Below are 27,533 nucleotides of genomic sequence, written 5' to 3'. Positions count from 1 at the left end.
ATAAACTGAATGAGTTTTTTGCATCTACATTCACACATGACAAGTTATTCAAGGAGGGAAATGCCAGAAGTTTATCAAACTCTAACAGAGAGCTAAGTGATTTTGTAATAACTGAGGACAAAATGGAGGAGAAATTATTGAAGTTAAACATAAGAAAGGCACCTGGGGTGGATGGGATCTATCCAGTTATATTAAAGGAGGCAGCAAAGGAAGTAAGCAACCCTTAGCCATAATTATGAGGGCGTCGTTGGACTCAGGGGAGGTCCCCATGGATTTGAGGCGTGCAAATGTAGCCCCCAATTCGCAAAGGGGGTTCAAAAGGTGACACAAGTAACTATAGATCTGTTAGTTTAACTTGTGTTCCAGGGAAAATAATGGAGTCATTGGTTACCGAAGCATTGCAGGATCACCTAGACAAGACTGCAGTAATAGATAAGACACAGCGTGGGTTTGTTAAAGGAAAGTCTTATCTGACAAATTTAATTGGATACTAAGATGTGGTCACAAAGGAACTGGATGGAAAAATTAAAAAAAATATATCATATACATGGATTTCAGAAAACCTTTTGATACTATTGCACATGGAAGACTGCTGTACAAATTGGAGCGGTATGGCATTAAGGGCAAGTTGCTACAATGGATAAAGGAATAGCTGAGTGGGAGAGGGTGGAGAATGGTAATCAATGGACACTGCTCTTCATGGACTAATGTTATTAGTGGAGTCCCCAGGGTTCGGTGGTGGGGCCTATTGTTGTTTTGTGTATTCATCACTGATATTGACGAAGGTATATCAGGCTTAATGTCCAAGTTTGAAGATGATACAAAGGTTGGTAGAGTTGTTAATGACAGTATGGTACTGCAGCTGGATCTAGATAAGTTGGGCAAACGGGCTCAGAAGTGACAACTGAAACGTAACATTGACAAATGCAAAGTACTGCATATGAGTAGCAGTAACCCAAGAGGAATATACCAACCGTGTGGTACTACACTCAGGGAAGTGGAGAGTGAATAAGACTTGGGGGTAATTGTGCAGTTAGATATGAAGCTCACTGAGCAATGCAGATGGGCTGCCAGAGCAGGTCATGAAGTCTTGTCAATGATATATAGGAATTCTGTTAGCAGGGACAAGGAAGTGATTATCCCGTTATACAAGGCAATGGTCAGGCCACACCTTGAGTACTGTGTTCAGGTCTGGAGGCCTCATTTTAGGAAGGATGTAGAGTTGCTAGCACAAGTACAAAAAAGAGCAACAAGGTTGGTGAGGGGAACAAAGGGGTGCTCTTACCAAGATAGGCTTAAGTTCTGCAAATTGCAATGCCTGGAGACTAGGCACATGCGGTGTGATCTGATTGAGGTATTAAGGCCTTGAACGGGTTGAGCAAGCTCAATGCTGATGGGATTCTTCCCCTTGCTCAGGGAAGAGCCTGAGGGGGCATAGATTGAAATTGAGGAAAGTCAGTTGTAGAACAGATGTGTGGACATTTGCCTTTAGCCAGTGGGTAGTTGATTGCTAGAACAGACTGCTATCTCTTGTTGGGAAAGTTGATAGCTTAAATAAATTTAAGGCTGAGTTGGACAGGCATTTGGAGTGAAATGGGAGGTTTTTTTTTGGCTGATGCTGCGTAAGCTTGCTTTCTTGCATTGTATGCCTCAACTAATGCTAATGTCATTAGTGAACATATGAGACGACCATTATTTTGAAGAATCGTCTACCTCTGTCAAGGAATCTCTCTGCTTGCACAACAGTCTGTAGACTTTAGTAATGACATAAATTGACTCTTTCCTTTTTTTTTTGCATAATTTTGGCTAAAGTGGTTTTGGCTAAATCCATTTTTGGGTACCGTTGGTCTTTGTGCAGTGGGCATGGTTGTAGAACGGTGTGATTGTACAGTAGAGTTCTGTAATTGGTTGATTATTGTGAAGGCGTTTTCTTTCTGATTGTTTTGTGTTGTCGAAGAGAGGATGCTTAGCTTAGATAGGGTGTTCATCCTTCCCATCCCACTGTTTTAAAATCATAAAACGAGTTCCCAATTTAAAAACAGCGGCAAGTGGGAGGAAAACACCCTAGGCAGACAGTGGGTGGGAGAGCAGTGAGCAGCACCTGCCAATCACTGCTTTGTTCCTGTCCATTTGTCGAAATATGGACTAGTACCCAAGATTTCAGAGTTTTACTGTGATCAAAGAACAAGCTTTGCAAGACTCTGCACCAAAAGTGTTTATTAATTGTCACTTTCGGTACCAATTTTTGTGGAATATCATCAGAAAATGTACCAACACAAAACCCTGATGAAATTAGGGTTTTGTGTTGCTAAAGTTTAATTTTTGTTCTGATCAGTTGTTTTGAAATATACTAAGTACAAAACACTAAATGTAAATGTACAGAGTGAATTTTTACATTAATGGAGATGAATTAACTGTCATCATCAAAGCACGTGCTTCAAAAATTATCTTGGGTATAATGGCACAATGCAGCTGGCCTGGCTGCTTATATTTTAATAAGCTAATAGGCCACATTCTTCAGGCTCTTTACTTATATAAGCAAAGTTATATACAGAAAATAAACAATATTCTCCGCATATTATGTGCATTCTTCTGAATATATTCTCATGAACAGAAAAGCCAGAAATAATTCATGTGAAAAAACCCTACTAACTCCACCTTGGATAAGCTAACTACAGCTTAGACTGAAAAGGAGTTGTAGGTAGATTTAAGAATCAAACCCAGACCCCTCCAAATGAGTGACAGGTGACAAAATCACTACACTATATTGTCACAGCAGATCATGAATATAAAGCAACAACCAACTTGTTACTTTATGTGGATACATGTGTAGCATTTTTCAAAGAATCTTATGAGCAGAGCTGATGAACATGCTGATATGGAATAAACCCTCCCTATAAAATTTTTAGGTGTGTTTAAAACAATTTGGCATGCCAAGATTTCCATAAATGTTTACATAATGGCAACATAATGATCATCTCATTAAAAAAAAAGTAGTCCCTCACAAGGGTTATAAATCAATTTGGGAATTCTAAGAATATATCCATCCAAATTGAATTATGCTACATCTGTCTAGTAATCATGCAGTTCATCAGCAGCAACTTTTTACTTCATAGGGATAAATGTGCAACATTTTTCAAAGCGTCTTATAAGCAGGGCTGATGAACAAATTACTTTTGGATGAAAGCCTCCCTAGCAAACTCTTCACACTCTTGACCAATTCAGCATGACTATTACAAGTTTCTCCTCCACTTTTGGACATCTGAGATGCTCAATCAGTTTACTTAAGTTTGTTGTACAAGTGTCTAATGGCAGAGATGTTTTTGGAATATATTCATTGCTATATTTGGATCATTCTTTTAGTTACTGTACTGAAACTTTAAGAAGTAAAAAGAAATTACATTGATGGATTGCATTTCTTTTTGAATAGATCATTATTTGAGAGCCTGTATGAGATACCACTCACTGAAATTTAATAAGAAATGTAGAATTTCAATGACAGGACAGAGATTCAGAGTAACAAATGATTAATATAAGCATTATGAGTCTATATTCATATCAAAGCACTTGCTTCAAAAATGATCTTGGGTATAATGGCACGATGCGGCTGGCCTGGCTGCTTATATTTTAATAAGCTAATTCTTAAGTTGAAGTACTTAGAATGAACTAATCTTTTTTTGATACATCTGCATCCATAAAAGGACTTTTTTCTCTGGATGCAAACAAATTGCTTCCAGAGCTTCCTAAGCATATTAAAAACTAAATTTTCTCTTTTGTTTTCAGAATGTTTTTTTTTTGAACTATTAACACTAAATATAAATAAGATTTGCCAATTAATACTGTTTCCATATCATATGGTACATCTAAAATCTTAAAAGATTCTTGAATACATTCAAAAGTGGTAACATTAATGGATGCTCCCACCCCTCCTCTCCATCCCAATACATTTACTCTCTAGTATTCATAACAGAGGTAGGAATCCTCCATTCATCTCATTTCCTGTTACAGTAGGCATTCATTTTTATTCCATCCTTTTCTACAGCCATTACTCATGACATTACTGTGTCATGTCACTTCAGTACTCCACTGAGAGTTTTATGAAAGACAAAACTATTCAGCATGACTATTACAAGTTTCTCCTCCACTTTTGGACATTAACCCACCCCTTTAATCTTTGAATGAATCGATGTTGCAATATAATTTTGAGGTTTTCATATATTTGTAAGATTTGATTTTTTAAACCAGAAAGACTATTTGTCTTCTCAATTACAGTTGCATCAGCAATAAACATGACCTCTATCAGATTATAATTAAATTTCATTAAATAGTTGCAAATTTTATCTTTTGTGATCTATCAAGAGATTTAATATATAAAAATCACCAAATTTTTATCACTTCAAAGAATGTTTTTCTCCATAAATTTATGTTGCATAAAATGCTTTGATGTACAGGTAGCTCTTTACAGGAATTTCAGAACTTTGAATGTACAGTTCTTCAATTTTCATACTACATCTTCTGAATGTAGATGTAGTATGAAAATCTAAACTCTGAAAATGGCCACATCATTAAAAGTTTAAAAATTCTTTCATTCTCCTATTTGATAAAAAATAATAACACTAGCCAACACGATTTTTACCTCCAAGAACTTAAATGCTGTTTTTAACCAATTTGTATGCATAGATTTCAAAAATCACCACGATATTTTCAGATCATCACATCACAGTTATTAAAAATGGAGGAAGCTAAGTTTTACCAAAATATGCCAATTTCACATAATCTAGCCATTAATGTATGACATACTAATGTTTGTTAACAGATATAAGTTAATTTTCTTAATTTTAGCAATCGATTCTGGCCTCAGTTTTTCTTGTGATAAACATGATCAGACTTCTACCTATGGTTCTTAGGTAGAAATTCCGATGCAACAATTTACAATTTGAAGAAAGCACACTTAACATAATATACGTAAGTTAGTTATAATCCAGTTTAATACAAATATATACTAATAAAATCAGTATTTTATTAGTATATATTTGTATTAAACTGGATTATAACTAACTTACATATATTATAAACTATGGACCCCAGTACTCCAGGCCCATTCGTTACTAGCACACTTAACGTTTTTGATGAGGATTTTTGTAGGCTGTGCAAAGGTTTTCCAAGTATTAACTGATCGTGACATGTTCTTAGGGTTGTAAATCTATACTCCAAACATATAATAAAACGTATATTATTTTTTTACACTTGTAAACTTGAATTATACGTATACATCCTTTTATTTTGACATGAAACGTTGATACATCATTTGATGTAGATGTGATAGAGACTTTTTATGGTGATTTTAGGAATCAGTGTGTTTATTTCCTCCAGAATCACATTTTAATTTGCGTAGGTATGACAAAAAATAGTTTTTGTTGGCTAGTGTAATATACAATACTTCTTAAGACAGTTTTAGAGCAGAAGCTGTGAAGGTTTAAGAATTAATTGAAAAAATTAATTTACACAAAAAATTTATGAGTGTTTTAAAAAAACATAAAATGAAACTGTTTGGGTGAAATAAAAAAATAAAACTTCTCAATCTGTCATTTATTAATTTGTATTGGTTATTATTAGAACATTGCCTGTTTCCACATCAATGGTTTAATAATTAAAGAAAATTAATAGAGAATATAGAAGTAATCTAATTTCCCTGAAATAATTTCTGTTTAATGCAAGCCCAATGTGACCTTAGAACATCTAAATTAATATATTTTGTAAAATGTCATTTCTCTCAAGATTTTTCAAACAGAAAGAGCATCACTTCATTGGTAATGAATTGCTTTATTTAAGACAATAAAATATATGAACTATGAGTTGCTACTGTTGCCTACAGTAGCAACTCAAAACTATCTATGTTAATCTGTAGATCAAATTCATTTGAGACTTGACTTAAACTTGGAAGGACTAATCTGCACTTAAAAATTATCCGACAAACAATATACGAAAAGCCCTTTGTCAGGAACTATTCAGTGCAATCCACTCTGTAAGAAAAGTGGACCGCATTTCCTGTCCATATTTATATGTATAAGAAAAGTCACTATTGTTTGGAAAAATCTTTATTTAACCTTTGGATCCATCAGACATATTAGCATAAACTCACATGAAACATTAAATTTCTGATACTAAATGAGGAAATGAAATCACATCTCTAACCCTCTTGTAATACACAGGAACATATAAATAACAAAAATTAAACTTACCGTAAGATTTTTACTACTGTAGCCATGATGTCTGCCAAACTCATGCATGTGACGTAACTGGTCCATTTGAGGTGAAGAAATAAATACAACGTATGGCATGAATTCTGATGTTTTTAAAACTTTCAGAGACTAAAATAAAAGACAAAAAAAAATTAAAGCAATGAAATAATTTATAATAGTTCCAAAATTTTGGAAATAACTCAATATATTTCCAAATATTTCTCAATATAAAATAACTCAATATTTTGCATAACTCAATATAAAACAAAGATGGAATATTAAATTAAATACTGAGGGTACCATTTATTGTCTGATCAATTACATACTCGGCATCATTGCATCATTGTCAATCACAGCTACCCAACTTGAAACCAATTTTTTAGTCCCTCTCTTTGTAAAAGGAAGTGGCTTTGATGAGAAGAATCCCAAGAACCCAGATTTCATCTCATAATCAATGAGTTTTACCACTTAAAGTGTGTGTATGTGTGTGTGTGTGTGTGTGTGTGTGTGTGTCTGTGTGTGTCTGTGTGTTTTACAGAATCTATAAAAGTTTTAGGTGGGGTAAAATTTCCCAGCCTAAATCTCTGATCATCTATTCAGCTGGTCTTGCTGCATGCAGTTGGCATTATCATGCTGCAGAATACCGTCTTTCCTACTGTCCCATGCTAGATATTTTTCCAATTAAATTCTGGGTTCACGGCTTGAGGAGAAGGCCTCTTGTTTTTGGTCTTCCTCAAAGATATTGATGAAGCTATAATATTTTGTATAATTTAATACCGGAAACACTGTCAAAGTTTGCTAATGATCTAAAGGTAAGGCAATGACTCATATTAACTGCAATTGAATACACCAACTGTATATGACCAAAATTTTATTGCACTCAATTACAGTTAGTATGAGTAATAACTTTCTCAACACCCAAGGTCTATTTGAAGGACGAGGCTATGCCGCTACAGAATGAACTTAGACTGGTTTCATATATGGTGTGAAATATGACAACTGAAGTTTAATCTTAATAAATATAAGGTTTTGGGGTGACTTACAGACTAGGAGACAAGCAATTAAAGGTAGTTCAGGACAAAAAACATTTAGGAGTTATAACAAAGCAGATGTGAAGCTTTCTTTGTAGCTATTGTAGCGTGAATAGAAAGCCAAGGAGACTCAGGATATAATATCAATCACCTATAGGAACTTTGCTAGCAGGGAGAAGAATGCTATTATTCCTCTTCATAAAATGATGGCGAGACCACATTTGGAATACTCTATTCAGGGTCTAAAGGCCTCACTTAAAAAAAAGTCATAGAACTTCTAAAGAAAGGGGTCCAAAGAGGGAAAACTAGATTGGTAAAGAATGGCTTCCTGTGAGGAGTGTCTTATATGCAGACTGAAGAGCCTGGAGACAAGACATCTTGGGGTAACCTGATTCAGATATTCAGATGAAGGAATAAGCAGAATGAATGAGGGAAGCATTTATTTATTTTTTTTATAGTCATTTATGAAAATTAGAAACAACAGCAGTCCCAGAACTGATTCTTGGGGATCCCAATTCTAATTTAGACCAATCTGAAGAGTAACCATTAATTACAAGTCACTGCCTCCTACTCTGCAACTCATCTTAGAATCTCATCTATGATTCCAACATGTTCTGGTTCATACAGTAACCTCTGATGAAATACTGAGTCAAATGCATTGCTAAAATCCAAATAAACAATGTCAAAATTATTTCCTACATCCAGCTCAAGAGTAATTGTGTCATCATGAACTTGGTCGGGCTTAGGTCTTTTAAGACCTGTTCCGTTGTAGCTCTTGGAGGTGGTCTTGATCTGATCCATTTTTCCTGATACCGTTTTGTGAGTAACTGTGTCAAAATAGCTAACTAGGTTAGTTAAAGGAAAATTATATTTTCCCTTAACCCATGTTGCATAAGCTCCGAATTCCATTTCTAGAGTCATTATGTCTGGAAGAAGACAATGATTTTTTTTTTTAATTATCTCCATGGTTCTTCTCCACTGACTCTTTTTAATTGTCTCCGTGGTTCTCTCTATCACTGAAGTAAATCTGACTGGTTGGTAGTTACCCATTTCACTCTGGGAACTGCCTTCATGTATTGGTGATACACTGGCACATCTCTCAAATGCAACGATGCCCTTATATTTAACTTTAACGGCAGTTCAATGTATTCTCTCCCCACTTCCTTCATCACCCTATTTATTCAATTGAATATGATATTAGTTACTTTAGGTAAAGTTGTGGATAAGCTAGTTGTTTCTGAATAACATAAGCTTAACTCTATTGTTGTCACTGGAAGAATAATAGTGTCTCCAGATAGTCAATGAAAAAAAAAAAAAAAAAAAAAAAAAAAAGCTGGGTTGTATTATTTTCCCAAACTATTTCAATACTGCACTGAAAATGTCCCCTTCTTTATTTAAACTGCAAGTAAATTTAGCTGAATATTAATGACTGCTGTCATTAAAATAAAATGGAAATGGCTGAGCTCAGTCTTTCTTAAGTTGTTAGATCTTTGTTGCTTGCTTGTTTATCCATTGTCAGCTTCTTGCCAGAATGATAAGGAAAACAGGTTTCTCCATTTGGCTCTATCTTCTCACCATTTCTCCCTCTCTCCTCCTACCTAGCAATGCCTCTTCTTTCCACATAACTCTTCACCGCCTCTCACCATCTTCTTCTCGGTTTTCCTCTTGGTCTTTTACCCTCCACTTTGGTTTCGAATATCCCCTTCAGTAGCCTGTTATCCTCCATTCTCTTTACATGTGCAAACTATCTCAATCTATTCCTCTCAATCTTTTCTTGTAATCATTCTTCCCCCACTATCTCCTGAATGGTCATGTTTCTTACACTGTCCCTCTTTGTCTTTCCACAAACACCTCTCAGAAACATTATTTCTGTTGCTTGCATTCAGCTAACACCCTTCTCCCACAATTCTGATCCAAAGGTTATTATTAATGGCTGCCGTAGCCTAGTGGTCAGGCATGCGGGTGCATAAGTACATGTGCCTTGAGTGACCGGGGTTCAAGCCTGTAACTGCTGATTACGGTGCTGTTTCTTGTATTCTGTCTATCTTGTGAACTCCTCTGACCATTTGGTTGTCCCAGAGTATAAACAGAAAATTTATTTATTTATTTATTTTATTTTAGTACACAATAAACTCTATACTACCATCTTGTACTTTTCCAGTACCTCCTTAATCCAAACTAGATCATTTACACAATTATAAAACACTCTTCCTTACTCTGCTCTTCTACACATCTCCTTATTAAGTCTTCCTTCTTTTTCCACCATTCTCCGTAAATATCTGAAACTCTATTTGTTCTATCTTCTTTCCCTGAATAAAGATGTTACTCTTCTCCTCTTTTCCCTCCTTCTTTGTCATTCTCATTGCATTGCATTGCTTTTAGCAACACTAAACTTTAAACTGTATCTCTTTGCCTCCTCCACCCAGCTTTCCAGCTGTTCCTGTACAGTCAGTTCTGCTTATAATGAAATGCCATGACACTAGATTTTTCCTAAAAATCTAGTGTCATGGCATTTCACGCATTAAAAACAACATGGCTTATGGGAAAAATAGGGATACGGGCAGAGCACTCAAAAAAAAAAAAAAAAAAAATGTTCAGTGTGGTAAGTAAAACACTAAAAAAAGTTAAAAACCCAATAAAATTGCTAACATAAATATTACAGTAAATATAGCAACTAAAAAAATATAAGCAATCAATAGTAATAATAGTAATAGTGGCATGTGATGCAAGAAAGCAAGCGTATGATGTTATATAGATCAGCAAAAAAAAAAAATCACACAAACCATTCCCTCTAAATGTTTGTCCAGTTCCTCCTTGAATTTATTTAACCTATCAACTTCCACAACGACAGATGGAAGTTTGTTCCAGCAATTAACCACCCGCTGGCTAAAGGCAAATTTCTGCATATCTATTCTACAATTGTCTTTCCTGAATTTGAATTTATGCCCCCTTAGGTTCGTAATCTGAGTAAGTGGAAGAATCCCATCAGAATTCAGCATGCTCAACCCATTCAAGGCCTTATACACCTCAATCAGATCACCTCGCAGGCCTATTCTACAGCTGCTGCAATTTACAGAACTTAAGCCTCTCTTAGTAAGAAGATCCCTTCATTCCCCTCACTGACAAATATGGTACGCACAAATTGCACAAGTGAGATACGAAGTAACAAGTTTAAGAAGCTTAAAAATTAGGAATGAAGAGAAGATTTTGAAAATTTATTTATGTTTTTTTATATGACTGAAGATTCCATAGAAGGGGAAACACATTTCACTACAATAAAGTAAAAACCCACAGAATTCCAGCTATTGGTATTATCACAAATGCAATAAAATCGTGTTTACAACCCATTTATAATTAGATTGCACTAACAGAAAAGTCCAATAAACCGGGAACTGCAAATTGTTTTTATTGTTTTATGGTAGTGACCTCCAGAAATGTACTCCCCTGCCCACACTATCTCGCCTCACGAAATTTCTGTTCGAACTGAAAAATGTGAGCTCCTGAAAACATGAGTCCGCCTACAATATCTTGTGAATAAAGTGAATGACAACAGTGTGTCTCTGACAAATACAACTACAGTAAATGGGAAATATAACTCTCACACATTTGATATTTATTTTTTAAGCTTCGTAAACTTGTATGTATTGTTGCACAGGTCACTATGTTCAGCTTGTTTCTGGGTTTTGCATTCACCTGATGTTACTCGCAGAAGAAATCGCACATGAGCCAATGCTAATCATAATTGCGCTATACCCGCATTGTTCCCTAATATATCAGTCGCGTTGGAGCAAATTCACGTTGTCAAAATGCGCATTATAGCAGAACTGATTGTACCTCCTCCTCTCCATCCCTATAAACCAACAAACCGCCATTTTCATTTTTTCTCTGCCCCAGTCCTTTTCTCCACCACATTTTCTATATCATCTATTATTATGAATAGTAGAAGTAGGAGTGCACTTCCCTGTCTCAATCCATTATTAATTTCACACCAGCTTGTGTTTACAACCACTGTTTTCACACAGCTTTTAGTCCCTCTATATAAACTTTTAATACTCTCTATCAATGACTTCCTTATTCCATTTCCTTAACACTTCCCACACGTTGCTTCTCTCTAAGCTATCATACACATTGATCTTAGTTACTTGTTATTAATATACATATTTTAGTGTTACTCTAAAATAGTAACTGCAAAGAAGAAAGCTGTAGCAATTATGAGTACAGATGGATACATGTTTATTTTAACTTAATTAAATTTATATATTTATACAATTACGTTAATTTTTTAATGCAGAGAGAGAGAGAGAGAGAATGTTCTATTCAAGATAAAAGTATGTTTGCGTTTAATAATGTTAGTAATATTACTGAGAATATCAGCAGTTCAGATTACTTTTTAGTCAAATGAAAAAAATGGGACAATATTAGATAAATTATGCTGAACTCTGTTCAAAAACTTACAATAGCAATAATCTAAATTTTATCCCTTTTGACACAGTTAATGCTAAGCTAAATGTCATCACTAACCTGAGGGTTACAATCAATAACACAAATTTTTCCCGATCGAATTATGGTTCTAATTGAGTCTAACTTCGTGCCATACAAATGTCCATTGTGTTCTCCAAACTCAAGATATTTGTTCTCTGCTATATCTGCTTCCATTGATTCTCTGGTTACAAAAAAGTAACTTTTTCCATCCTGTTCTCCTTCTCTTATTGGTCGTGAGGTATCTGAAAGTAATTAGGCAGAATATAAAACATACTGAAAGAATCTCAGATATTCAAAAATACAGCACTTAATACATTTGTCCTGATCCTATTAGAATTTTAAAATATAGGGAAATGATTACTCATCAAGTGGATTTCAAAGATGTGTGAAGTGATGTGACTATGGCTAACACAGCTACATAATGGCTATAATATCAACTGCTCAAGAAAGCTTCCCCCCCCACCCACACATCCTTTTGAGCACACTATCACTTGGTCAACAGATTTTGAGGGCTTAATTAATACTTGCTAGTAATGTTTATAATCTTGCAGTAAGCATGAGAGAGTAGTGGTACATCACTGATATAAAAACATTTATACCAGTGGTGTCTGACCTTTTCCCGTACAGGGGACATATTAAAAGTTAGATTTGTTTCGCGGGCTGCACTGAGTGATTTGAGAAAAATTAGTGTTACATTTTCCATATCTTGTTACACATAAAAGGAAGTTTCTGTTTTCATGCTACCATTTTTTATTTTCAGGCTATATATAAAAAATTCAAATTCCTGACACTTATGTGGAACAAATCTATGTCAGTGATTTATTTTTTAGATTTTATTAAAATTATAAAAATATGACTTACTTTTGTTTTTTTAAAAAAAATATACTTTTTTATCTATAAAATCAATCATTTCTATTTTTTAGAAAAAATATTTTTTATATCTATGGGATAAATCTTACAAAATGACGGATCATCCCAAGCAGAGATCAACAAGAGAATTACAGATGGCAGAATGGCTATCAGCCTGTTAAATTCCATTCTATGGAGCAGAAATATTCTAAATAAAACAAAGAAACTTATATTTCAAATGATAGTACAAAGTCTTTTATTATATGGAGCTGAGACCTGACTTTGAACAGGCGAAGGGAAAACAAATTTCTCTCCAGAGGAGTGAGTGAGTGAGAGAGTGAGTGAGAGAGAGAGAGAGAGAGAGAGAGTGAGAGAGAGAGAGAGAGAATGGAAGTGAAAAAGGATATAATTGCTACTATTGAAGAGGAGCATTAAAATGGATGCAAGAAACCAACCAGATATCCAAAGGCAATCCTGGAATAGGTACCACTGGAAAGAGGAGGACATGGATAGATGGAGTAAATGACTGCTCATTTGATTGTCACTTAAATTTTTTTAAAATCAAAATGAAATTTAAAAAAACTAAAAAATAAAAATTGAACCTGCTGTTCAAGGATAATGATCAATAACATTACTACTGGGAGCTATTCAGTCATACTAAAAAATATACTGCTAAAACTTGATACTTATATTTTAGACATCTTTTCATCTTTTTAAAATTTTGTTAATTGCTAAGCTCCTACTGAATTGACCAATTAAGGAAACTGTAAAACACTGAAGGTGGTTTACCTGGAGCTGATGGTTTGGTGGAAAGCAGCTCCCAAGCAGATAACAAATGTTTTTTGTAAAACTTAATCACAGAAAAAGGATAAAACCCAAAGAAGAAGGCATATCATTGTGTTGTATCATGCATCACATTCAGATGTGTGTCCTACCAAGTCTCAGCCATAAAATTCTGGGACATAATTCAATTACGTTTCAATGAACTAGTTGGCCTATAATCACTGAATCAATTTATGATCAGTCTTTATCATCTAATTTTTTATCATCTATGTTTATCTTTATCATCTATATTTTTTTATTTTTTTATCTCTCAAGTATGTCAGAATGGGCAAGACTTCCCATTCATGATGCAGTAACTACTGTCATGTGCAGATGGCAGTGTGGAGCACTGCACTATCATGTAACAAAAGAACCCTTCCACTTGCTTCTTGGACAGGCTTACAGTTGCTGATGGAATATCTGCTAGCACTTCTTTTGCCTGTGTTTCAATTTAGTCGTTTTTGGTCAGCAATTTAGTGTCAAAGTTGCACATGCATCCTACAAGAAGAAGAAGAAGCAAAACATTGCATATGCTTTTATTCATAAACTTTCAATATTGGGAAAGACATGGTTTCTTCTCCATGACATCTGTTACCTTACTTTTCATATTAATATGAGGAGGGAGAAGAAATATTACAAACAGCCTTTACTATAAATTAAATATATACATAAAATTTAGTTTGAAGAACAGAATTTTACTTACGAGGTAAAGGAGTTGCATATCTACTAGGATCGTCTTTAATTAACCTTGTTTTCAGAGAACGCCGACCAACACCCTGTGCACCAAGAAGTACTAGTGTTTTGCGTTCAAAAGGAGGCATGCGTGCCACTTCTTCATAAAGTAACAATTCTGCTTTATCAAATTCTGAATTAATGAAAATAAAATAAAATAAATCAGAGAAAGCTAAGATAACTCTATCTAATGCTATGATAAAACAATTTTTGGGGAGGAAGGGGTAAAGCAGAACCTCCAAGAATTTAAACTAATAATATAAGAAAAAAATACATACTTTCAGCCATGAAGATGAAAATCAAGATTAATATTATTTCTTTCTCTTTTATATATATATTTTGGCTGATGCTGTGTAAGCTTGCTTTCTTGCATCATATGCCTCTACTAATGCTAATATAGTTAGTTTATCTAATCTATATAATGTATTTACCCATATTGTACATTCACAAAGGGAGATAAGGGATACTTTTGCTGCACCTTTTTAACGATCTCATTCTTGGTGAAAAGATAAGCTCCAGTTGTTAATGCCAATGAGGATTTATGCCATGTGGGATAGTGGCTATTAAATGTTGAAGTATTACTTTAAGGTCATGTTCTGGCATATATTTATTTTTCTGTTATATGTCATTGACATATAGCAGAAAAATCTCTATAAACTATTCTTCAAATGTTGATTCTTCATTTCCAGCATTAGGGCGATATTGAACAAGTGTGGCTAGCCTACTTAGAGTGCCCTTATTTAATTGCAATTTTTGAGTGATTTTTTATGTAATTTTTTGTTATCTTTAAATATATTGCCTCCCTGAATTGTGTTTTGATGTTGTGCCTGATATTTATGTCGTATTCAGTACACTGCAATACTTATTTTAGTATCTTTTACATTCTTTGTCTGCTGGCAGTCACTGCTGTAACAGTCACCACTGAGTAAACCCTCTGCCATCTGACTATAGAGGTTTTCAGGCTAGAAAAGAGCTTGTTGTTGCTAAACTGTCTCATTCATATTGCTACTCATACAACTGCTGCAGCTTGGGTAGTCTACTTCTGCCTTCTGCTCATCAAATTTTTATTGATTTGTAATGATTCTCTGAAATTTCTTCTAACATCATATCAGACATTTAAAGAACAAATCTTAGTGATCTGGAACTTTTACTGCTTCAGAATCTTTTAATTTTATATGTTTAGCAGAAACATGATGACACTACTGCTGGCCGTATTCCATAAAAAGTTGTAGGCTACTCTGTATTTAGCAGTTCCGTTAACATCAATTAACACTTCTCACAATTTGGTTGTTCTTCTTTGAACTCTTTCAAGATGTTCTTACACACTATTCTAAATGTTCTCACCATCATCTTATATAAAGGGACAATGACATCCTTTTTCCCTACTTGCAAAGATCCTATAGACAGGACACCATACCTTCCAAGCTGCTTGTTTACACTGCATGGAAAATTGTCTTTTTCATCCCGAAACACTTTTCGCTCCTCTCTCCCTAGTTTATTAGTAACTCCTGGATATCAGATCCACAGGTGCCTACATTTAGGTCTTGTATTATATGAAATTTCAATTTATATTTTTCAAACCATTTGTGCAATTGAAGTCATTTTGAACAAAATAGCCTGGTTCTGGTTGTTACAACCCTTCATACCTTTAAACCATCAGCTCCAACTCTGATGTGCCTTGCACTTCCCCATTCTTGTTATTTAAGGATGATGAGAAGCAGAAGGGGCTTCAATACTGATTTCTGAGGGACTCTACTTGATATACTGTTCACCCTGAGGAATATTCATTTATGAATACTCTAACTATTTTTCAGTCAGCTGTTGATTCAAAGAAGGATCTTACCAGTAATTCCAATTTGCACCAGCTTATATAATAGTCTTTCGTGGGAAACTATGTCAAAACTCTACTGAAGTCAAGGTAAAGAATGTCAAAGTTAGTTTTTTTGCAAACAATGGTTTTATAGCTTCTTCATATAATTAACTAGGTTTTGACCACTGAGAATGTCTCATTCCTATTATATCAGCATTGGTTGACTTAATGAAAAGCCCAAATTCATTTAATCACTTACAACACTATTACTATTAATACACAGACAAATAAAATTTTGTATACTTTGAATTTTTATAACCTGATATATCCCTTATAGCCACTTAAACACACATTTTCCTGGTGGCATGTGACGAGTGGTTTTTGCAACAGTCCATTAAGCAAGTTTCAGAATAGCCTGATACCATCAGTAAGCACTAATCTTTGCATTACCATATCAGATGGAAAGTAAAGTCCTCTCTTAGTGACTGGAGGAATACTTAAAGAATTCTTCAATGAGGGCTGTAGTTAGTTAATCTTAGGCAGAGGGAGTAGGATTTTCTCCCTTGAGATATTCTGAGTTTTTCTGTCTATACAGCATGCAAATTGGACTGTGAATGTGCAAGCATGTGCACACACAGACATAATACACTTTGAAATATGGCCAAAGATGCTGATGCACTATAAAACCGCCTGGAAAGGAAAAAATTATTGCAAAAAAAGATGGATCTGCTATTGAAAGGCTGCACCTTTACTGTGAAGCTCTTTCGTCAAAATCAATATAGGGCCCTCACCAGTATATCAGAAGGTGAACTCACCATTGCAGATAACCAGTTCCTGTTAATCTAATTAGAAACATGATTTCCAAATTTGAAGTCACAGGTTCTTTGCCTGACATCATGTTGAGATATGTATACAAAGAACAACAGTGTTATATGTCAACATATAACACTGGTTGTAAATGTCGCTTTTGATGTGTACCTGTCCCATATTTCAATGAAACATATTACACTCAAAAATCAACCTGTGCTGAATTTTAATGCATAAAATAAAATACATTTTTAATTGCAAAAGTAGATTCCTGGTTAAGGACTATTCTTATTCATTTTAAGTGTAAGAACAAAATATAATCACATGATATAAGGAGATACAAATGGTCACAAAATATTAATAAGAAATATATTATGAGAATATGTTTATTAATATCTAGAGAATATTCTCTAGATATTAATAAACATATTAATATCTAGAGAATATGTATTCTCTAGATATTAATATGTTTATTTCTATTACAAAACTAATCTTAAAGCAAGAAAAACTAACCAGCATTGGCTTTGATTTGATACATAGTTTTTCTCTTCTTCTTTGTGACTTTTGTACCACACATAGCTATAAAATATAAAAATGTGTACATATTTTAGAAAAAAATCCTAACCATTCTTATTTTTATAGAAAAAATAATCAAATATAATTAAAAATGAAATAAGAAAAAGCTAAAGATTTATAACATAAAATTTAAAGTTCGCTATCTTTTTGACATGTTAGTATCAATATCGTTTTCATTACACAAACTATCTACAATCACGGCTTCCTTAATTGTAATACCATGCCCAGTTTCCCAGGCATGTTCAGCTATGGCTGAACTCGCATAATTGGCTGTCTTGAGGACCCTTGAGAGGGTAATAGAATGTTTCAATATGGAAAGGGAGAAGAACATAGCTATGGAGTAGAATAGAACAGTTCTGATCATTGTAAAACGTTTTACTGTAGTGAAGCAAAGTTTGATTTTGGTTACCGAGTACAAAATTAACATTTTTGAGTTAGCATTTTCATGTTTTTGTGGATACTTTAAAATAATTTGGCTCATTCAGCTGTGTATTCTCAGCATTCAATGAGGTAAATACTATTTAATGAAGTACTGATCTATACCATTATATGCATACTTTGTTTATATTAAAAGGATGAAAAATTAAGAGAAAAGATATATAAACATAGTTAAAGAGGATTCATTATGCACTCTGGATTCATTATGGTAAGTTACTATGTAGCACAGAGTGAAATGGAAGACAAATAAAATAAAATAAATGACATGTTTAATGTTAAACGTGTAAAACACAACATGTTAAATACATACAGTACAAAGAGCTTTCGGTTGTTATGGTAACCTTCATCAGTCAAACCGACAGTTTAGGAACGTAGAACTTAAGGGCATGTAGTGCCAATCATGCACAGTAAACTGTGTGAGGTATATAAACTTTATTTCTGTAATGTTTTGCTGTTCTATAGAAGAGTTCTTGTGAGACAATTTAGTAAATTCAGCACAGATTTAATTCAATCAATCTGTGGTGAAACTGTTACTTCTTGCCAATGACTTTTGAAAGTTCTGGAAATTTTGAATTTTGTTTAGTGAACTAATACTTGCTAGAGCCCATCTTTAGTAACTATGCTTGATGCATATTGTTATGCTGGTTTGTTATATAAATGTTCAGATTTTAAGTCATTCTTTCATCACAGAAGGAAAAATCACAAAACTTATTAATGGGGAATAAACCAATGTGTTTCACAAGGTACACATATTCTTTGTTCCAAATTACAAATCACAGAGAATTTGAGATAACTATATGTATGTTTAGTTTAGGAACACAAAGAACATGAATAAACTGACACATATCAACAGAAGTATACAAATCTGTTTTAAAATAATACATCTTCAAAATATATGGAATGCTGGATCTCATTATATCTGTCATAACTTCAAATGACATCACTTATACTAATAAAAGAGGAAATGAGTACTTTGCTCTATTGTATAGTCAAAATATGGCTTAAGCCACTCTTCAGGCTTCCAATAAACAAGGTAGTGATATACACTAAAAGTTTGACCATTTCTCTCTGGGAATATGATTGAATGCTAAGCTCAAAATTCAAATTACCATCTACCTAGAAATAGATATATACATTGTGATATATATTTATATCAGAATGCTGTGATATGTATAACTAATTAAATATATAACTCTGCAGCAAAGACATCATGTCTACTGAGCACTGTCCACTCCACTGGATTCTGTATAAACATAATCTTCTTCTACTCACTCACTCACACACACACACTCTCTCTCTCTCTCTCTCTCTCTCTCTCTCTCTCTCTCTCTCTCTCTCTCTCTCTACTGATAATACAAGTACCTCACTTACAGAAAAGTTTCTGAAACTATCTTTGCCCTCCTCCTGGCTTTATTGGTTGATACATAGTACAGAATCAACAGAAGATAATTTATTGTGACTGTATAGTGGTGCCAGATAAACTGAATAGAGTCAGCTAAGAAGTCAAAGTTGATATACTGGTGGGCTTGTCAGAACTAGATTCCTTAAAAAGTCTATGTTTAGTTTTTTTTTTACAATATCTGACACAGTCTGTTTTATTTTCATGTCATATTGCTCACAGACATAGAAACAGACTCACCACAGTCTAACATCTCTGACAGCTTTAATTTCTATACAAAACTCGGATGCATTCACTTTCTATTTTCACCAGCTTTCTTAAGGTCATGATGATAATGAGGTTATGAACAATGAGGTAAATAAGGTTATAATAAATAAATAGGGCACAGACTTGCACTTAATGATATGATAGCAAGCATATCCATAAATGACTGGGATGCTTGCTGTCAGCTGCCATGATTCATGAGTTACCAGTTTTTTTTTTTTTTTTTTTTCCCTATTTTATGAGCACCAGTGTACTCATTAAATAGAGAAACTTTGGTACCAGTCAAAATTTTTTTCATCTGTTAAATTCACAGCCCATTAAATCAAGCAATTACTATATTAATATAGACTGCAATAAAGATATATATCTTATATACCTAAAACAGTTATTACGAAACATTAATTTTATAACACTTACATGTCAGAAATGTAACCATTTCCTTTTCTTAATTCACTTTTTTTTTCATAAAATTTTTAATACTTACTTGTTTTTGTAGCATAATCATATTCTGGCCTTACAAATGCTCTTCTCCTTTCTTCCAATTCTTGAGATGGGATAAGGCCAGCTGGTCCAACAGCTTCAACCCTTCTTGCCTAATTAAGAATTATTATTAAAGAAAATCAGAGCATTAACAAACCAATTGCTACATATTTACATAATTATGCAACCTAGAGAAAAACCAAGTCATAATATAAGCAATTTGAATGTAACCAAAACTAAATTTTAAAAAGTTAAAGTAGTGAAAATTCTACTGAAGCCATTTCAGAAATTCTTTAATAAGTAAAATTCATCATGAGTTTGCTATGTTATACACAGTATTTAGGAAGGACAAATGGAGGAGGAAATGTTGCTTATCAAAAGAGACCTGTGAGCAACAACAACATTCCCAGATTAAGAACTAATGCATGCCAGTATTGAGGTGTGGTGTGAAGTGGTAAGAAATTGAAGAGAAATCAGAAGTGAGGATATGTTGTAGATATATGATATTGATATGCTGATATAGATAATTGATATCTATATCAGCATGTTGGAGAAAGTACTAACGTCAAGAATATTCTGTCCTTGAACATCACCCACATTCCAGATAGTTTCATTGGATTGACAGTATAGTGACTCTTAGTGAGAATTGATCATGGAATGCTAACATGGAAGGGCAAACGCAGGTAAATCTTTAAAGTGGAAAATCTTTAATATGGAATATTTTTAAAGCTACTAACAGGAGCAATGAATGCATATACAGGTAACCCTTGTATAACACGGAAGTTAGGTTCCAGAAATATCACGCGTTATATGAGGTTCAAGTTTCATACAAAATGTAGGATTATGTTCCGTAGTGTTTTTTTAATTATAAAAACAATGACATTCAACAAATACATAGCATAAAATTATAAAAATTAGGAATTGTACATAAATTTCATTGCACATAATGTATAAATTTCAAAATTAAAGAAATGAATATTGACAATTAGATAAGTTATAGAATTTCTTAATGTACCGTTTTGAAATGGACTCAAGTTTAAATAGCATAAAGCTTAATGAGCGGTACTCACCTTAGATAATCTGCTACGTTACGTGAAGTAGGATGGAAGAATAATTTTGAGGCTTAAGGTAGTTTAAATAATTTAGAATAAGTTAAAATTGTGATATTTGTATGAACATGGAATTAAAAAACGGAATTAAAATATGCTCAAGGAAGTAGAAGTGCACAACTTCGTCCCTGGTTGTCATTGAAGAATTAATTTAAACTTTAAAAATATGAAATCGGTGAAGCCAAAAGTCATGAATGACCGACTTTTGTATTAATGTCATTAGTTGGCAATACTAAAGTGAGAAGAAAACGCGTGTTTTAAAGGCTCCTATGTTCCCATGATGCTTTTTGTAACGTGTGGGAATCTCAAGTGCATGAAATTCCAGACCAGGGAGAGGTTGGTGGGTAGTTTCGTATTTATGACATTTAGTTTGGTATTATGATGGCACCATTCTATAATAAGAGCTTTGTATTGAAAGATTTTGTAACTGGATTTTAATTTTACAATTGTAATGACCGAATCAACTAAGGGGTTACGGTTGTGAGAATGTACGTGTTGTGTGAGTTCGGTACTGGATTGGCCAGTCCTGAAGCTGTCATAATGGTAGTAAGCCCATGTCTTAGAAGTTTTTGTGGAATCGTACTTTGTGGTAGTGCTTCTAATGTAGCATGAGTTGCAACCTTGTTGACACTTAATTAAATATACAATATTGTTCATGTAATTTATTGGGTGTGTATTTCTTTATATGTATTAAACAGTGCCTGTGAACACTTGGCGGAACTGTTAATTCTTCAATGACAACCAGAGACGAAGTTGTGCACTTCTACTTCCTTGAGCATATTTTAATTCCCTGTTCATACAAATATCACAATTTTAACTTATTCTAAATTATTTAAACTACCTTCAGCCTCAAAATTATTCTTCCATCCTACTTCATGTAATGTAGCAGATTATCTAAGGCGTGTACCGCTCATTAAGCTTTATGCTATTTAAACTTGAGAAATGGATATTTTAATCATCATCACTGTCTTCAGAAAAAATACTTTGTAGATATTCTTTATTTACGAGTGGCCAGATGTCGTTATCACTTGAAGTCTCTTCGACATCATTTGTATAATTCTCACTGGGTACTTCAGCTGGTTTTCTTTTCAAAAAGTCGGTAATAAGACCTTGCTTACCACTATGCTGCAATTTTTTATTAAGTCCATAATATCCATATTTAGCTCCAACTAAACAACTGTCCAATTGTCTTATGAATTTTTCTGAGCGCTCTGTTGAGGGATCATTATCCACAAAATAACTTCCTAACTTTTGTGCCAAATTTAATCCTTCTGCTAATTTCTTTAGACTGAGCTCTTTAATGGACTCAGCACAATCAGAATCTTCAGTAGAACTTTCCTCACCATTTGTATTTGGTTTGCCATCTTCTATTAATTGAACCAATTCCTCTTCATTTAAATCTGTTTCTTCATCAATTAATTCACGAATTTCATTTTCAACCATATCGGAAAATAATCCCTCGCCACCATAAATGTGTGCCAGGTTTGTTATACAACTTAGTTCAGCATCCACAGGAGGTATGAAATTTTGATTAAGGACCACACCAGGTCATATTTTTTTCTAGCAACCTTTCAGTGTAGAGGGTTTTAACTCCTTTACACATTGAGAAATAATTTTTACACAATTAAATATTGAAAATTCTTTCCACATTTGAGGCAGTGTCATTTTTGGATTAGATTCCATTTTTTCCAAAATTAATTCAAATGTTTGACGAATATAATACTCTTTAAATGTTGGAATTATCCCTCGATCAAGGGGTTGAATAAGTGATGTTGTATTAGGCGGAAAATAAATTATTTTAATATTCGGATGGGTTACATTTTTTGAGTTCCCTGGCGCGTTATTTAAAATTAGTAAAATTTTAAAGTCGATATTCTTTTTCTTTGTGTATCTTTCTCTATCAGGCACAAAACAATTAAAAAACCAATTTAATAAACAGGGAGGGTGGACTTGTCAATCGCTTTCAGAGCACGAGGATTTAAAGATCGGTTAATTAACATTGGTTTTGTCATGTAATCACCTGATGCATTACTACAAAACAGTAGAGTAATTCTGTCTTTAGAAACTTTGACTCTAGGAACTGTTTTTTCATTTTTCGATATGTAAGTGCGTTTTGGCATTTTTTTCCAGTTTAACCCAAATTCATCTGCGTTGAATACCTGGCCTGCACTATATCCACCTTCTTCAATGATTTTTAAAAGTTCTGGGAATTTTCAGACAGCATCTATGTCTGCTGATGCTGATTCTCCTTGGAGCTGAAGATTATGCAAAGAAAATCGCTTTTTAAAATTTTCGAACCAGCCCTTACTGGCACAAAATTCATGCTAAGAGCTTTCTTCTGAAAAATCTTATTCAAGTTCTTTTAAATATTGATAAATTTTGAGGGTTTTTTGTTTAATAAGGTTTCCACTCAAAGGCATTTTCTTGTGAGTGCAATCTTCAATTCAAACCATTAGAGATTTCTCCATTTTTTCCATTAAAATATCGCATACACGAGCAATGCGCTTTGCACTTATCGTTGACCCAATAATAACACTATCTCTGATTTTCTGCTCATTTTGTTTGGTTGTACAAATTGTTGATTCATTTAAATTCAAAGTCCTTGCAACAACTCTTTGTTTTTCTCCATTTTCCGACCGATCCAAGATTTTAATTTTTTCTTCGAGAGAAATGAATTTTCTTTTCAATGTTGGTTTTTTTCCTTCTTTTGAAGTTTTGATGGCCATTACTATAAAAAATAAATTTTTTATTTGTCAAGGGGTATTCCCCGAATAAATTCACTATTTATAACTACTAGTGCAACAATTAACTCTTTATAAGTTAAAAAATTGGCACTACACAAAAAAAATGTATGTACTTGCATATTTCCCCTTATATAAATTCGGTTCTGGCAACTACACCTGTTATATGAGCAGACAAATTTAAAGAACATAAAGTTTGATTTTTAAGTCACGTGGTAAAAGTGTGTAAAAAAGAAGCGACACAACAATTTGTAGATCACGCTATATCGAAACCACGACCGTGTCAAACAAGGGTAACCGCAATTTATAAACTGCGTTATATCGAAACCGCATTGTATAGGTACCACGTTATACGAGGGTTACCTGTATACCATTAAGAAAACATATCATGATATAAGGGTGCTTAAGGTGGATGAATAAGGAACATGTTACTTTAATAGATAAAAAAAATGATAGCACAGAAACAGTTAGATCAATGAAAAGTTCTGAAGCTTATAATAGTTGTAAATAAGGTCATGTGTAACAGTGTCACAGAAATGGGCTAAGCTGAGTATAAGAAATCACTAGATAAAAAAGAGAAAAGAAAGGGAACAAGGTGTTTTACAGTTGTGTAAATCAGCAAGTGGGGGTGGGGGCAGGAGCTCAAATCTATTATCCATCCATTTGCAGCAGCAGCAATATAAATGATGAACCAATAGTAATGAGCCCACACAACCACATGTTATGAAAAAAGAGATGTTCAAAATATTTTGCATATGTGTTTTGCTTAGTTCATTGGTTCACTTTTAAAACTTCCAGCAAAATTCCTCTACTAATCTATGAATTCTGAGTTCATTGTGATAACTTAAGCAGAACTGTATTTCATTTATTAATTCATAAAGTAATTAGGAACCTCACATACTGAAAATAATTTAAATAAAAATTGATATTTTACCTGCCACCAGTTTGGATCTTCACAGTTCAGAATCTGCAAGACATCCCCATGTTTGAATGGTAACCCAATATCTTTGCATGGCAAAAGTGAATCCTTGGAAGGATCATAACTATACAATGCCTTGACATAACTCTAAAAAAAAATAAATAAATAAATTACTTAAAATAAAATATAAATTAATACAATATACAATTATACCTCATTTTAACATACTGCGATGCTTTTCTGGAAATTGTCTCACTAAATCATTGTTAATAAATTGAGTGTTACATATGTGAGGATAAAAACCAAAATAAGTTAATATTGGATATAAAAACTACATGATTACATAATTATTCCCACAAATAATAATATAGTGTTATTAATGAACTTTTTATCTGTTTATGCAGTTCATAAATCTTCAATGATTGTGAAAATAAGAATGCAAAACACATTGGTATATCTCCAAATATTTTATTTGCTCACAGAATTCTGCTAATTAAAGAATGATTTAATTATGGCATAGCTATAATTAATGATCCATTATAAGATATTTTGAAGATATTATACTCCCACTATACCTCCATCTTTGCATTACAGCAATATAAACAGAATTTATTTTTTAAGAATTCTGAAAAGTTAATATGGGAAACTTCTACCATATTAGCTTCTGTAATCTGAATTAAACAAAATCTTCACATCCATATATATATATGTGTGTGTGTGTGTGTGTGTGTGTGTGTGTGTGTGTGTGTGTGTGTGTGTGTGTGTGTGTGTGTGTGTGTTCATTTTGATTTTTTTTAACATATCCAGAATAGAGAAATTCAATAATACTGACATTTCTTTGAAATTGTGCAATACAGTGAATCTTAATGAAATCAAAAATTTCATTTTTTTAGACACTATAACCAAGTATCTTTGCATGTCACAGTGTATTACAATATTTCCATTTTTTTTAGTTTGCTAATTATGTTGCAATAAGAACTACAGTACAGTTCATACTTTTAGTTTCTGTGAACAATGCCATAAGCTTTCCTTATATGCATATGGTACCTAGCATGTCCTTTCTTCTGATTGAGAAGGCAGACAATTTCTTCAAACTGCTTAGTTAAACAGCCAAATTACACATTTTCTGGTGCATTATGTGAACCAAACTCTGCTCGGTTTTCTTTGTATTTCAAACATAGAATTTAAACTTTTTAGAATACTCTTTCATAATGAAAACCTACTATATACCACAGGCTGTCATGATATTTGAGATTAAGCTGCTGCAGCTCCAAAGCTACCAATATAAACTTTGGATATTGTACCTAGAGTCTTAAATTTTCAGTTGTGAGACTGCATAGACTGGAAAAAATATATGTAACTAAAACAGTTTGACAAATTAAAAAATAAAATAAATAAATTCCGCCATAATTTTTAATATATAAATAAAGTAGTGATGTACCTGAGAAGTGGGGACAGAATCTTGATTAGAAGGCCAAATTTTAAATGTTACGCTGCCTTTAGATTTATGAAGCTGTTGCTGAAGTTGCTCTGGAGTATGTACCTCAACTCCATTTACTTCCATGATTGTATCACCAACATGAAGAAGACCTAAATTAAAATAAATAAGTCTATAGTTGAAGAAAAATATATGAATAACTTCCATATTTAACAACCCACATGCAAAATCTGATTTTAAGAGTCCAACAGACGCACTTAAACATTTTAAAAATTGCATCACACCTTAAATGTCACAATTAAGCTGTATAAAAGCACTTGCATTTCATAGTCAGGACATCGAGCAATTTTTAAAGGTCTATGAACAGCTATCCAATGGGTCAACAAGGCAGCATTCTTCAGGTATTGCAGTTGCTGAATGCAATTTGGGAAAATGATTAATACTGAAAATATTCCCTTAAGTGGTATTCAGAGAAAGGAATAGTGTCATAAGAAAGGTAAAGGCGGTGAGATCCTGATTTTGAGAATGTAATTGTATGATCATAAAAACCACATTCACAAATGAAAATCTCTCCAGAAAGAAGTTAACCTGCCAAAGAATGCTTGGATAGAACTCTCCTCTCATGAGATGACTGGACATAATTTTATACAGAATAAACTAACTATAAAATATTAAGAAATATTGCATTTTCTGCAATAAAAAATATAATAAAACATACCTCCAGACATAGGTGCATTTTTAGCAGGATGGTACAACACAACAGCAACAGTTTCAAGTGAATATCTACTCTTATCTCATTCCTCTGTAATCCTTTACATTCAAAGTTAAGTTAAAGGCTTAACGTGTTGTCATTCCCAAAAAGATAAATTTAAATTTCAAAAAAATTCTGACTGCACCAATTCCTTGTATTAAACTTTTATTTCTGAGTTAATTTTGGATTCCCTTTACCATCGTAATTAGGTTCTAGCTTTCTCAATTAACTTCCAATAAGTCACACTGTTAAGTTCGCCAAATTGGTTTGAGCATGCCATGTTAAATAATAATTAGTAAAAAGATACACTACTGTGCCAGATTTTGTTAACCCATTTTAAGTTCAAAGTTAATTTAAAGCCTTAATGTGTTGTGATTCCCAAAATGATAAATTTCAAAAAAAATTCTGACTGTACAAATTCCTTTTATTAAACTTTTGTTTCTAAATAAAATTTGGGTTCCCATTTACCACTGTAAGCTTTCTGAGGTAATGGAGAAAGCTAGATTCTAGCTTTCTTAATTACCTCAATTACACTGTAAGTTCACAAATGTGCTGATGTTCCAAGAATAAGTATTGAATCAAACACAACTCCTTTCTTTTAAATAACGCATATATTTCTGAAAGTTGTCTTCTTTTAACAAGC

General features: G+C 33.4%; 1 protein-coding gene across 5 annotated transcripts in view; it reads right to left on the bottom strand.

Annotated features, from left to right (window-relative positions):
• Window positions 1-27,533, bottom strand: part of vari (MAGUK p55 subfamily member vari) — a 182,647-nt gene that overhangs the window by 16,424 nt on the left and 138,690 nt on the right. For all 5 annotated transcript variants that reach the window (XM_090387721.1, XM_090387719.1, XM_090387720.1 and 2 more), the window contains 7 exons: window positions 26,143-26,291; window positions 24,717-24,848; window positions 19,937-20,045; window positions 17,289-17,354; window positions 14,130-14,291; window positions 11,795-11,997; window positions 6,243-6,371 (listed from right to left, as the gene is read on the bottom strand). In XM_090387721.1, the coding sequence (XP_090243847.1) occupies window positions 6,243-6,371; window positions 11,795-11,997; window positions 14,130-14,291; window positions 17,289-17,354; window positions 19,937-20,045; window positions 24,717-24,848; window positions 26,143-26,291 (950 nt within the window). The remainder of the gene's footprint in view (window positions 1-6,242; window positions 6,372-11,794; window positions 11,998-14,129; window positions 14,292-17,288; window positions 17,355-19,936; window positions 20,046-24,716; window positions 24,849-26,142; window positions 26,292-27,533) is intronic.

The sequence above is a fragment of the Mastigoproctus giganteus genome, chromosome 13 (assembly GCF_048544385.1).
Source record: "Mastigoproctus giganteus isolate SK-2022 chromosome 13, ASM4854438v1, whole genome shotgun sequence".
NCBI lineage: Eukaryota > Metazoa > Arthropoda > Arachnida > Uropygi > Thelyphonidae > Mastigoproctus > Mastigoproctus giganteus.
This window is presented reverse-complemented; position numbering and strand designations above follow the sequence as displayed.